The sequence below is a fragment of the Lepisosteus platostomus genome, chromosome 28, assembly GCF_059453375.1.
Source record: "Lepisosteus platostomus isolate fLepPlt1 chromosome 28, fLepPlt1.hap1, whole genome shotgun sequence".
Classification (NCBI taxonomy): domain Eukaryota; kingdom Metazoa; phylum Chordata; class Actinopteri; order Semionotiformes; family Lepisosteidae; genus Lepisosteus; species Lepisosteus platostomus.
In genome coordinates, this window is record NC_142638.1 from 6,730,539 (window position 1) to 6,743,217 (window position 12,679).

The following is a 12,679-nucleotide window of genomic DNA, read 5'->3' on the forward strand; positions in this document are numbered from 1 at the left end:
TGGCGAGGTGGACTGGTAGGAGCTCCGGGCTTGAAACTGGAAGGTTGTTGGTTCAGATCAAGGTGGAGGCTGCACTGTTGCACCCTTGAGCAAGGCACGTTGCTCACATTGCACCAGTGAAAATGCCCAGCTGTGTTGCTTTTGTTAAGTGTCAGCCAAATAAATTCATAATAGACATTGGTCTTGGGATTATTTTGTGCCCATTTACATTTCTGTTTGTTGAGGAGGGTATTTGCCTGGACATTTTTCACTGCTAGCGAAGAGAAACTTGCAGCAGTGCAGAGTCCTTTCTGACTGGCTACAGTGCACATTGGGGGAATGAGTGATCAGTGCCCTCTGAAGACTGTGCTTGAGGGACAGATGGGTGAGAGCACTCTGCACCTCTGATGCTAAGTGCAAACAGCCCAGGCCTTGTTTCACAAGGAGTGGAGTTTCAGCCTTTTTGTAGCTGCAGAACAGAATCGGCTCATGTTGAATTCAACGGGATGATGAAACCCCGAAGGTGCAGGGCGCTGGGTGTAGTATGTTAATGTTATGAGGCATCTGGGTGATGCATCACAGCTGTGCCAGCGCTTATTGGTGAGTTCTGGGATCAGGAGCGTGCTGTGGCTCTTGATTCTGCGCTTCGTGGTCTCCTGGGGTCACGTCTGCCCAGCTCGTGCGTGCGCCCGTCGCAGGGACAGCCCTGTTCACTGGGAGAGTCCGGATGCTGATAGTGTTCAGCACTGCGGGGCAGAGCTGACCGGCCTGTGGCCGCAACCTCGAGTGCTATTTGAACGTCATGATACTGCCTGCGTGAGTGCATGAAAGATCCTTTGTCCTCCTGTGATTTTTCAGAGGTTTCTCGGTGGTCTCATGATTCTGCTGTTGTCCCAATGCAGTCTGGGGAGGTCAGATTCAATCTGGATGAAAGAAAGACCCCTGGTATGGGGTTCAACTGTAATGTTATAGATCTTATTTCCAATTCCGTGACACAAGTTACGATGATGCAAGCGTGCATTTGCGTTTTCAGATATTTTAGTTTTGCCCTGTGCGCTATTGTCCACGTTGGTAAACCTTTCCTGGCACATCTGATTCCCGATGGGACTTGAGGCTCTTGGCTTGAGGGCCTCTGGCGGTCCTGATCTGTAGCTTTGCTCTGCTCGGGCTCTGCGCTCCGTGTTGGGATCTGCGTGAGCCGAGCAAGGAGATCTGAGGTTCTTCATCGGGTCGCCCTTCTCTCCCGCTCCGATGCGGTCTCGGTGTAGACAAAGGGTGCCGCGCTGGGGTAACGGGGCTCGGGAGATAAAAAGCAAGGCCTCTCGCAACCACATTTAAAGACAACATCAATTTTTCTTTTAATATCCAGTCTGGCAGTTACTAACCCAGCCAGGCTCAGACATTCCCATTTCCTGCTGGATAGACAGGTTCTCTTAAAGGCGCAGGGGGCGTTTTCAGGCTGGGACTCGGAAACATCGCTGCTACACTGGCGCTAACACGTGTGGTACTGCTCCTGGCTTTCCATGTAACTGAAGCCCTCGTGTTCGGGCTGGTTGTTTGTTTCTTTCTCCGCTGAAATCTGAAACTGGCGACTCGCTCCATGCGGGACTGGGAGCCGGTGGCACAGCTCCGACGTCAGGCCGGTTGCGTTCGCCCTTCTGTAGACACCTGATTGGTCATGGCTGCTTCCTCTGTGGCACATGACTTTGACAGATGCGGTCTTGGATGATGGGCGTGACTTATTTTATACTGCTTTGTGCATGTGTACACAGGCAGGCCAAGAGAGCATAGCTCAGCCAGGGCGAGAGTTTAGATTTGTGCAGCCCCATCCCAGTGACGTCAAGCTGTGAGCGGCGCCTGGCACTACAGTACCTGATCGCTCCTCTCCAAAACAGACTTCGTGCATTGATTTCATTAACGTCGTGAGCCGATGAAAAGACAGCACAGCGATGCTGTTGGATCTGTGGCTTTTGCAGCGCGCCGATGCTTTTACGCGATTGAATTATTAAAACTGAAGAAAGTAAAGTAGTTCACGCAGATGGCGGCTCAGCCTGTATCTCGGCTGCACACAGAATCACTAAGCCAGGCAAAGTGGTGGGGGATGCTCTTCTGCGCAGAAAACAAGGCTAAAAAAAGCCTTTCCAGCCCGAGAATGATACCATCGACTAGCAGGCCAGCCTTGGCGAGCACGAGGGAGAGTGGGCAGCAGAGTAGGAGCTACCTCCACTGTAGAGGTGGTGCCCTCTTGGGGAGGGGGCCGATATTGTTGACTGTGCTGCTTTCTGCATGGTACTGACGTGGCTGTTTAAAAATAACCTGCATTCCGGATGACTAGAAGCCATTCGATCCATGTTTGTCCTGCCGTCACGAGCTGCTTATTATTCCCAGGCAGAGAAGCAGCGGCGGAGCGTCAGCGCGGCGCGGAGGGACAGGAACGGTCAAGCGGCTGGGCCTAATTAGAGGGGAAATGAGACGTCTGGGGGGCAGCCGGCCGTCTCCGGGCGGCGGAGCTGCGTTAACCCCGCGGGGCTCGCTGGGCCGGGCGGCTCTCCGTCACACAGCTGGGCCGGAAGTGCTGGTGGGGGAGCCCGTGACCCGCGGACACGCTCACGGCACGAGCAGCGCTGGAGCGACCCACCCGCAGACCGCAACACGCGCAGATTCTTCCTGCGCCTTAGCCAGGGCCCCGTTGCTGCACTGTAGCCAGAGCCCTGTAGCCAGAGCCCCGTTGCTGCACTGTAGCCAGAGCCCTGTTGCTGCACTGTAGCCAGAGCCCTGTTGCTGCACTGTAGCCAGAGCCCTGTAGCCAAAGGCCTGTTGCTGCACTGTAGCCAGGGCCCCTGTTAAGTTTGATCAAAGTGTTTTTCTTCCGCAGCGCTAAAGCTGCTGTTTTGTGAATGAGCTACTTCTTACTCGGTTACTTCTGAATGATGCGGAGATGGGGAAGACTGTTGTCAAGAGTCCAGTGTGTACGGAGGCAGTACAAGGGAGACTGTCCACAGCTGGGACATAGGAATTGTTGACTTTCAGTTCTAACACGAGCCACCTTTTTATGTGTTCTTCTCAAAGACAACATCAAGGAACAGTCAAGTGTTTTCTTTTCAAGTTGCTTGGGTTCTGAAACTGTCAGACTCAAGAGCTCAGCCCCCCCCTGGGCTCCAGCACGCAGACTCCTGCAGGCCCCAGCGAACAGCTGACCTAAAGAAACACGACGCGGTCACCTTTGCACTGCAGTTTAACAGAAGCGACGTCTGAAAAGGAGGAAAGCTGTATTTTCTGTGGTTCACAGACGGGCCTGGAAGCACAAGACTCAGCCAAGCCGAAGCCCGAGTGTCAGCCGGCTCTGAGGGTTTGACCACAGTTTCCTCTCAGTGTGGCGTGAGAGTTCTTGCCTCTGCCACCTGGGGACCTCCAGCTAGAACAGAAACGAGAGCACTTCTTCAAAGCGTCTCTCACACGCACTTCTCATTATGCATGTGTTTCTGCCAGTAATTTCACTTGACCTTTTGTAAGAGCCTGTCTTTAAGTGATGGCAGAGAGCGCTGGGCTGTAGAAGAGGGCCTATTTAAAATTTGCGAAGAGGGAAACGGGAAGATGACAGAACACAAGGGGACATTCCCTCTTTAGCAAGCAAAGGAGATCTCATCTTCTTTTGGAAATATTTCTCGGTGCTCCAATTTTCCAGAAACAAGAGAATCTGTGACCTTAATATCTTGGACTTCCTGTGGCCCAGGTGGAGAGGGGGCTGCAGAAATTGGATCATAGATGGCAGATGTTCAGTCAGACTTGGTAAAAACCGAGAGAGGGAGGGAATTCTAGGCAGGAACAGGGGGGAAAGCGTTTTTGAGGACATGTCTGGATGTGTAGCTGCAGACTAATTGAATCTCCAGACTGAAGAGCGCTCGGGCTCCTGATGCTCTGAGGAGAAGCGCAAGTTCTTCTGGCCCCTGAACTCCCTGACTGCTGCTCGCTGGCTGATAATGTATTTAACATCCTCTTAATGACAGCGGAATCTCATTAATATGCTTCACAGCTGTGCTGAATAATTGAAGTGAATGAGGTTTCATGTAATCTTGGCCAGCTAACCCAGACCTGAACCCCTGAGATGAGCAGGGAGGAGGGGAGGGGAGGTGGGGGTTGTTGGTACAGATGTGTGGTACAGAGGTGCACATTTTGTGTGAAGCAGGTGATTTCAGAGGGACAAGCGCCGGCAGGGACCAATTGGGGAATTTTCCAGGGAAGATGCCCATTTTGACCGTGGATCTCTGACCTCCTCGTCACACGGCAGACAGGCCCAGCAAGAGCAGGGCGGCCCACTTCTTTCGGAGAGGGGGGCACGGGGGTCCACTGCTTAGTGTTTTGTGCTCTAAAAGCTGCTTTCATCCGTCCTTATCATCTGAGCGGGTAACTTCAGACTGTACAAGCCAGGCATTGTTCCCCTGAATGCCTCTGCCCCCATACCAGAGCAACTGTGTTTAATTACAGGGCCAGCCCTCATGCTGGATGTGTCCCAGCGCCCCAGTTTTTAAGTGTGCTCTTGTCAGGGCCTTGGGGGGGATTGTTGGGGGCAGCGAGCGTGTATGTACTGTGTTGGCTGCCTGCTTGTGCGTGCGTGTTTTTAACGAAAGCGGTTTTGATGCAGACGAATGGATCTCTGAGCCGTGTTTTAATCTTGCCGTAATGACACTGGATCGGGCACCGCAGCACGGCCCTTTAAAAAAAAAAAAGAGGCGCATGGGTTTCCTAATGAGAGTGAATCTGATTTTGTTATATAAGCCCCTTCTATTTACGTTTAATTTGTTTGACGTGAGTATAATGACTGACAGCACAATGGAATCTCGGCTATTGAGCAGTCGCAGCAACAACCATAAAAACAAAAAAAGAGAGGGTTCTGCGCAAGGGGATGGGGGGAGTCTTTTTCTTCTCCTTATGTTTTCCCCCTGGCTACCATGTTCAGAGAAAACCAGTCCCCCCAGTCTGTACTTGATCTACTGCAAGGATGAGCCAGTTGCACAAGTGCAGGATGGAACCAAAGGGGCCGTTACAAATGAGAGGACAGCAGCCCAGCTAGTCCGTTGCGTTGGGAGGAGCCAAGGAAGAGATCCAAGATCTTATCCAGCTGTTTCCTGAAAGAAGCCAGGGTTCTGAGACCCCCCGTATGAAAAAGTATGTCCCGTGTCAAGTTATTTTTCTCTAAATATAGAACAATACTTTTTGTTACTCCCACCAGATCTGGAATGGGCAGCGTTGAGCTCCCTGTGTCTCAGCTCGCGCGGCCCTGAAACCCACAGCCGCACACGGGGGGGGGAGGAGGTCAGCCAGTGTCCTGACCCAGGCTCGAACCCAGCGAGCGCCCTTACTGCTGGAGCTTCAGCCCCTTCCCGTGTTCAGTTTAAAACGGGCTTTCTGCTTGCCCTCTGGCTCATGTGTCCAGAGGCTGGTTTTACTGTAGAGTCCACTAGTGGCACAGGTGACCAGATCACAGACCGGAGCCTGACAGCGCAGCAGACTCGTATCCTGATCTGCTGTGTAGTGGGCTGCTGGGTGCTCGTCTTCCAGATGGGTGCTGCACCCCACCTTCCTGTATGTGCAGCACTCGGGGATCCTCGGGGGTGAAAAGTACTATATTTAAACTCAAATCATCTTCCTTTCAAATGCTGCTGCCTTCAGCATTTTTGTTTCCGTGTGTGAAATGATTTCAGCGGATGTTGGGAAGCTTGTGCTCGAGAGGTTATGTTTAAATGTTGTTACACTTGTTTGGAAGAAACAGAGCCCACTATACAAAAACTAGAAGTTATCCAACAAAACCAGCCTTCATTCTCTGTATGAGGGCATATCAGGGATGCTTGTTGCAGCAGGCAGTCTGAGGCCTGGGTGGGGGAGTAATGTCTTATCTCTCCCTATCAGTCCTGCTGTGTCAGTGTTACTGTGCTCATTGACAACAGCAGCCCCAAGTCATTTTGTCCTTGAGTCCAAGGCAGGTGGTCAGAGATTAGCAGCAAGTGCTGCCCAATTACATCGTCAAAGTTCAGCCCCCAGACTCATAATGACCGTGTGAAGATCAAGGTTCTTGAGATGAGCAGCAGAGCGCTCAGAATGGACTGCATGGACACGTGCCTTTTATAAGTGTTTCCTAGTGTCTGGAGTCACCTTTCTTTAAAATTCCTTATTGTATCAGTTGGTACAAACGCAAAGCCTTAGCTACTGGTGATTTTTTGGGGTGTTATCGCTACTTTATTTACTGAACGGCATTAAAAACGCAACAAAGGTTTTGGAACCAATAATGTGCGTTGTGTTTTTAATGCCTCTCAGTGTCGTTTTCATCTTTGCTCCCAGTTCAGATCAAAAGGAAAAAGCCGCGATGTTAAGTTGTTTCTAGTTTGGTGACAGCAGTCGCTCCACTCCCCTGATCTCGACGAGCAGTGATCGTCTTTTTATCCTCTTCCGCCTGCCTTTGAAGAATTCCTTTCAGAAAACATGGAGCAAAGTCTGCCCCAGAGCCACAAGCGTCAGAGCACAGTGCTTTCTCCCTTGGGAGGCTGCCTGTGCTTCCCAGGAGGAGAGCAAAGGAAAGGCAGTGTGAAGTGACGGGGGTCCGGGCAGGGGACTGGGAAGCAGCTTTGGGGGCCCCCCCGAGTTCAGTGGCGGGGGTAGAGACGAATTAACGGGAGGGCCACCCGTTCCTTTGCAAGGTGGTGTCCCCTGTGGCGCCGCCCTGGTGGCAGGTGGTAGATGCGCACCACTTGGGGGAACATGATTGAGACCTGTGATCTTTGCCTGCGTGCCACCTACAAGCGTACTCCCCCCCGTCTGTGTCTCGAAAGAGCAACACACACACAGTCACTCTCAAACACTGCGCAACACTGGGACACTCTCAATCAGAGGGGCTGTCCCTGGACCTGCAGTCTCTCCCCTCTTGCCTGGAGTGACTGTGTAGCTCGCAGGTCTGAGTGATGCTTCCTCTCCTGCTGCCTACCCAGACCAGCAGTGGCTCTTGATGGGCAGTTCTCACAGGGACTGTCTCCGATTCCAGAAGAGCTGTGCTCCTGTGCTTCGAAATGCATATCAACTTCGTACTGTTCCGCTGCGTTTTTTCTCCTCCTGCACTGGTATATTGGCTGGATCAGAATAGCCCAGGAGGGTGGGGGTTCAAATCTGCAGGTGTGTGACAGTTCCCCGCCTGCCTCTCCACCACTGTGGACCGCGGTGGCTGTGTGGTTCAGCTCTTCGGTGGCTGTGGTGCAGCGCTGGGACCGTGGGTCTGGATCAACTCCTGTCCCGCTCCTCTGCGCAGGGTGCTGGGACAGTGGCAGGCCCAGCCATGCCTTTTTTCAATCATGTGAAGGAATCCTGCAGTTGTTGGCTTGCCAAGAGACATTAAAATGTCGTCGTTCTTCATACGGTGCAGTTGGAAAAAAAAACACCAGCCGTGTGTGTATATATAGCAGCTCAGACAATAAGCAATTGTACCTTGAAGAACTGATGTTAAAAAAATGCTAAAAGTCTCAGCTCCATGTTGACTCATCTGCCTGGAAAATGTTCCCAGCTTTGAGAATGACAGTATAATAGGAAGGGAGGTGATCTAATGGGCCCTAAATTACCAGTCCAGTGTCCTGTACTGTAATATGTTCAGTCTGCAGGCTTTGCTATGGGGAAGAGAACTGATTTATTTATCTTGATTTATTTTATACTATACTAAGAGTGTTGGCATTAAGGATTGGGATTGGCTTGCTCCAGGTTGCACATGTATATGGAGTCTGTCGCTGTGTGAGTGGGCCTCCTGTTGCGTGCGGCTTGTTTGCCTGTTTGTGTTTTCCTGTGCCTGAATCGGCGTTCGCGCTGTGTGCGTCTCTCTCTCTCTCTCCTGTGAGCTGATGTCTCTGCTGTCACGTGGAGTCTGTTGCCAGCTGTACAGCAGGCCCTGTGAACTCCGGAGCCCAGTGTTAAATATAGCTCGGTTATTTACACACGAGTGCTGTCTGGGCCTCCGGGCAGCTCCGCGCCGTCAGCCGCACACAATCGCAGCTCTGAGGGTCGCGAAAACACCCCCCCCCCGTCTCGGGCAGGCAGGGCGTCGACTCACCCACTCCGGCCTGCGCCCCCTGTCCCTGATCTCCCTCTCTCTCTGCCCCGATAAGGCCTCCTCCTCCTCCTCAGCGCGGCAGCCTGGCCCGCTCCTGTCCAGGAGCTCAGATCTGCTCCCGGCAGGCCTGTGCAGGGCTCTCGAGATCGCGTGCTGGGAAAGCAGCTATCTCGAGCAACCCTGCAGGACCAGTGGCTGACAGAGAACGCGCCCGATACCAGCAGGGTTAACCCACTGACCCACGACAACCCTAAGAGCCATGGAAAGCATGCAGGAACAGGCATCTTCAGTCCCTCAGGGGTACAGGATCTACTGATTCTCATTAGTCATCTGCCTGAATTGAGCTCATGATTGGAGTAAGGAGTTTGATTGTCCGGTTTGCTTAGGTCTGACGTCAGTTTTCTCATTTTTAAGTACCTCTCCGCTGCCAAGTGCCCCCTTGCTGATCGGCATGATGATCCATGCCGGGTTTGTCCAGATCGAGTGAATCCCCCGTGCTCCGCTACAGAGTTCGCACCTTCGGCAGGGGGACTTTGGAGCCGGGCTGTGCGGTTTCTTTCCATCAGTCTCTGCCACACCCGTGCGCGGCGGGCGGCGGCGCTGTGATGGGTGCTTGTGGTGAGCCAAGCGGTGGCGCAGGAGGGCGACCCTGTTCTGCAGGGGTGCCCCGAAGACAGGTGCTACCAGGAGCTCGAGCCCCTGAGTCCTTAGGCCCCACAGAGAGTCAGATTCCCCTGCTCGTTGGTAGTTCACAGGAGGAGCTGATTTCACAGGCCGAGTGAGTGCGTCTCGGACTCGGCTCTTTCTCACACCCTGGCACGCAAGAGCTGCAGCACAGAGAGTTTACAGGCTGTGCCGCTGTGTGATCTGGCACTTAACCCACAGGCTCAGTCACATGAAGGCCGTGTGAGAATGCGTTTCTTATGATTTACGATTGCAGATAGAGGCAGGAGGTGAGACAGCCTGGTGGAGGAATGGCAGCAGCCCGGGGAAAATTTCTCTTGGATTGTTTCTGAAGTAAAGGAACGTCGTTCCACTCAAAGACCGTGCTGATGCTGGGGGCACAGGCTTGCTTACGAGCCGGCCAGCGGGGACCAGCAGCATGTGGACACTGGACCTGGGACTCCAGTTTGTGGCAGGAGCTCTGTACCGCCGACGGGATGGGAAACTGGAACAGGCACCTGCACTGCAGACTGTCCAGAAGGACAGTTCCATGAGCAGCAGGCTGGTTGTACTGAAGCACTGCAGCAGAATTGGTTTCAGATGTTGCTTCCTCATTAGGGCCTTCCTCAGGGCTGAGGTTGAGGAGGAGCAGTGGGAGCCAGCCTTGAAAGCACGATGAGGGGGAATCCATGTTGGCACATCCACACAGGAATCACTGTCATTACTACAGCACCCTGGCAGACATCAGAGTCTACAGGCTGGTGGATAATTGTTTTCCCTCCTATTTACAATACACAGCATTGTTGCGTGGGTCCCTTTCTGTGTAAAGCTCTGGGAAGAAAAAGCGCCCTGTACATTTAAGCTATTATTATCTTCATAAAAACTTTCCAGTGTTTCTTCTGACGGAGGTGTCTGCCAAATAAGAGGTTCCTGTGCTGGTGGTAAAGGGAGGCCTATCGGAGGATAAAGGGAGGCTGGCTGGGTTTTGTGCTTTGTGTGTCACAAAGCTGCAGTTCTGGCTGTTTCCCACAGATCTGCTCTTATAGACAGAGGAAAAGGGAATGCTTTTGGAGATCAGTGCTTTTATTTGGAAGAGGTTAGTGGTATTCTAGTGTGCTGCATGATGTAAGGCACTATACTGTTTTTTTGTAGGGCTCAGACCAGCATCTGCCTTCTATTTCCTGAGCTTTTCTGCATGGAGATCTTGGTCCTCCCTGCACCCCTGGCCTGTTGAGGTCTTCCCAGGCTCTGGAATGTTTAAACGGCAGGTTTGTGTCGTACCCTCTTGACTGCCGGAGAGCAGCCAGGAGCTCTCACCTGTGGAATGGCGGAGGAGAAAATTGAAGACGTGCACACGCGATCCCTCTCTGATCTAGCTGCCCGTTTTGCTAAGCCGGAAGACCAGAGCGCTCCGCGGGGAGACCTGTGCCTCGTGGTTCTGGTCGTGTTGGAATGGGAGTGGTTTAGTGCTGTTGTGCTAGTCAGGCTTCTTGCAGACATGCTGCAATTCTTTAGATGTTTTTTACGTGCAGGTGACTTAGTCCCTCCTGTGGGGATTATGGCACAAGCACTGCTGCTGCTGTGGGTGCAGAAGGGTTCAGTAGTTGAGTAGTCAGCTGCCGGATTAGTCTGAACACAGGTGTCTTCATTTGTAATGTAGTTTTTCTGTCTATTGTAAGCATGTTCCTACCCCCCCCTCCCGGGTTCTTTAACAGCTCGTTTAGTGTCTTGCTAATTGATTAGAAATGCAGTGGCTGCAGTGGCTAGCATTGCTGCCCCACTGGGCAGAGGCTGTGGGTTCCATTCCTGGGGTGCTATCAGCGTGGAGTTCTCCCTGTGTTCATGTGGGTTTCCTCCCAACAGTCCAAAGGCATACTGGTAGGTTAACTGGCTTCTGGTAAAATTGGCCCTGGTGTGTGTGTCTCATCTGCCCTGTGATGGACCAACATCTCGGCCAGGGTGTTTCCTGCTTTAGCCTCCAGCTCCCCCCGCAACCCTGTATTGGATAAATCGGTTCGAAAATGGGAGGATGTGTTTGGCTGATGCTTTTATCCAGTGACCGGCGTTTGCACTCACTTGTACAGCTGGGTATGTTCCTGGAGCAGTTGGGTTAATTGCCCTCCGTTTCGAGTCCAGAACCCTGACCGCTGCTCCTCTCTGCTTTCCTACGAGGTCTTGTTGCTCCTTCTCTGTTTTGCGTTGGCTTGTGTGACAGTCATGTAGCATGTTTCGGTTTTCCACTGCATCAGGAGTCTCCCTTGCGCGCACGAGTGCCAAGGAACAATTCACCTCTGGTTTCCTTCGGCGTTCCTAAAAGAGAAGAGATCAGCCGGAACGTTTTATTTCTGCATTTTATTCCACAGGAGCTGGGGACCTGCGTGAAGAATGCACAGGTGTTGTGTGTGGTTCTTGTTGAGCCATCATTTTGCTCTTCCTCTCCTCAGGATGTCAGGGGGTCCCGGACGAGCGTGGTCATTAAGGTCCTGGTGGGCTTGCTCGTGTCTTTGTGACTGTTCTGGTGATGAACCCGCATTCTGACCGTCTCCCCCTTCTCTCTCTCTCTGTCTCCCGCAGCAATAGAGACCCAGAGCACCAGCTCGGAGGAGATCGTGCCAAGCCCCCCCTCGCCGCCCCCTCCGCCCCGTGTTTACAAGCCCTGCTTCGTGTGCCAGGACAAGTCTTCGGGGTATCACTATGGGGTCAGCGCCTGCGAGGGCTGCAAGGTGAGCAAGCACGCCACTGCCCGGCACCTCGACCCCCCTCCGGGCGTGACGCAGTTAGGGCAGGAGTAAGGAGTGGGAAGACGGGGGGTCACACGAGAAGGGGGGGGTCTGACCCCTCCGGTAATTAAGTAGTTAATTGATCCGAGCATCGCTTCAACAACGTGGCTGGGTCGTTTGTTCCATGCTCCCGCCACCCTTTGTGTAGAGCCGTTGCCTGGCGAAGGAGGCTGTGAGTGTCTGCAGCTGGAGCGTCTCGGGCGCGCTGAGACCTCTGTGGGTCACTGTCCTCTCGGCTGCGGCTCGGGCCCGCAGAGCCGGGCGTGGAGAGAGTGTGCGTGTCTGCAAGTGTAAGAGAGGCGCAGCACAGAGCTCTGCTCTGCATGTCGCTCTGTGCTCAAAGGGGCAACCCGATTCTTCAAATGCGAGTGAGGGTGTCCATTACGTTTCTGGTAGATGTAACAAAATTCAATGTCAATGAAAAGTTCAAATCTGTGCCAAGGTTCAAATGGGCTGCTGATGAACTCTTTGCTTTAATGCACATTCCTGTGTAGTAGTTTTGTAGATTTTGAATAATTTCCCTACATACTTGCACACTATTAAACTGCTTTAACTGGCCCTGTCAGGCAGGTTGGGTAGTATAAACCAGCACTCTTATTAAAACAAGGCAGGGTGCTTGAGAGATGAGAAGAGCAATATAAACTTAGCAGAGAGGTGCCAGGCTGGTGAATTGTCATTTGCAGTGTTAATCAAATATAAAACAGGCAGCTGGATGGGCAGCCCGTCCTGACTCTGCCAGAGACTGGCAAGGCAGGGAAGCTGCAGTAATGCACGTCCTAACAGCAGCCGCCAGAAGTGGCTTTGATCGCCCCCTTCTGGATAAACGGGGATTGGCATGAGTTGTGGGAAATCGTGAACCAGCTTTAGAGAAGACAGGCTCTGAATTCTGAGCAGTAATGAAATGTAATAATTAAAAGATAACAGGCCTGGAAAAGTGTGTGTGTATTCCACAGAGGCAGGGGTGAAGTACAGGGTAGAATTTCTCCTGCTTTGACTACTACAGATCCATATCTCCTGGGTTCACCGAGTATTGATGTTAGATTTGTGTCTCTGTGGAGCAAGCTGAGCTTGTCCCTTTTTTTCCTGCTATAAATACCATATTTTACATTAAATTTACATGTTTTTGAGTACTGCGAGAACATTTTTGCATTTTCCTGGAGGCGTTCATCCAGAA

General features: G+C 52.4%; 1 protein-coding gene across 6 annotated transcripts in view; it reads left to right on the forward strand.

Annotated features, from left to right (window-relative positions):
- raraa (retinoic acid receptor, alpha a) overlaps positions 1-12,679 on the forward strand; it is a 156,909-nt gene that overhangs the window by 130,778 nt on the left and 13,452 nt on the right. For all 6 annotated transcript variants that reach the window (XM_088622887.1, XM_088622888.1, XM_088622890.1 and 3 more), the window contains one exon: positions 11,300-11,448. In XM_088622887.1, the coding sequence (XP_088479013.1) occupies positions 11,300-11,448 (149 nt within the window). The remainder of the gene's footprint in view (positions 1-11,299; positions 11,449-12,679) is intronic.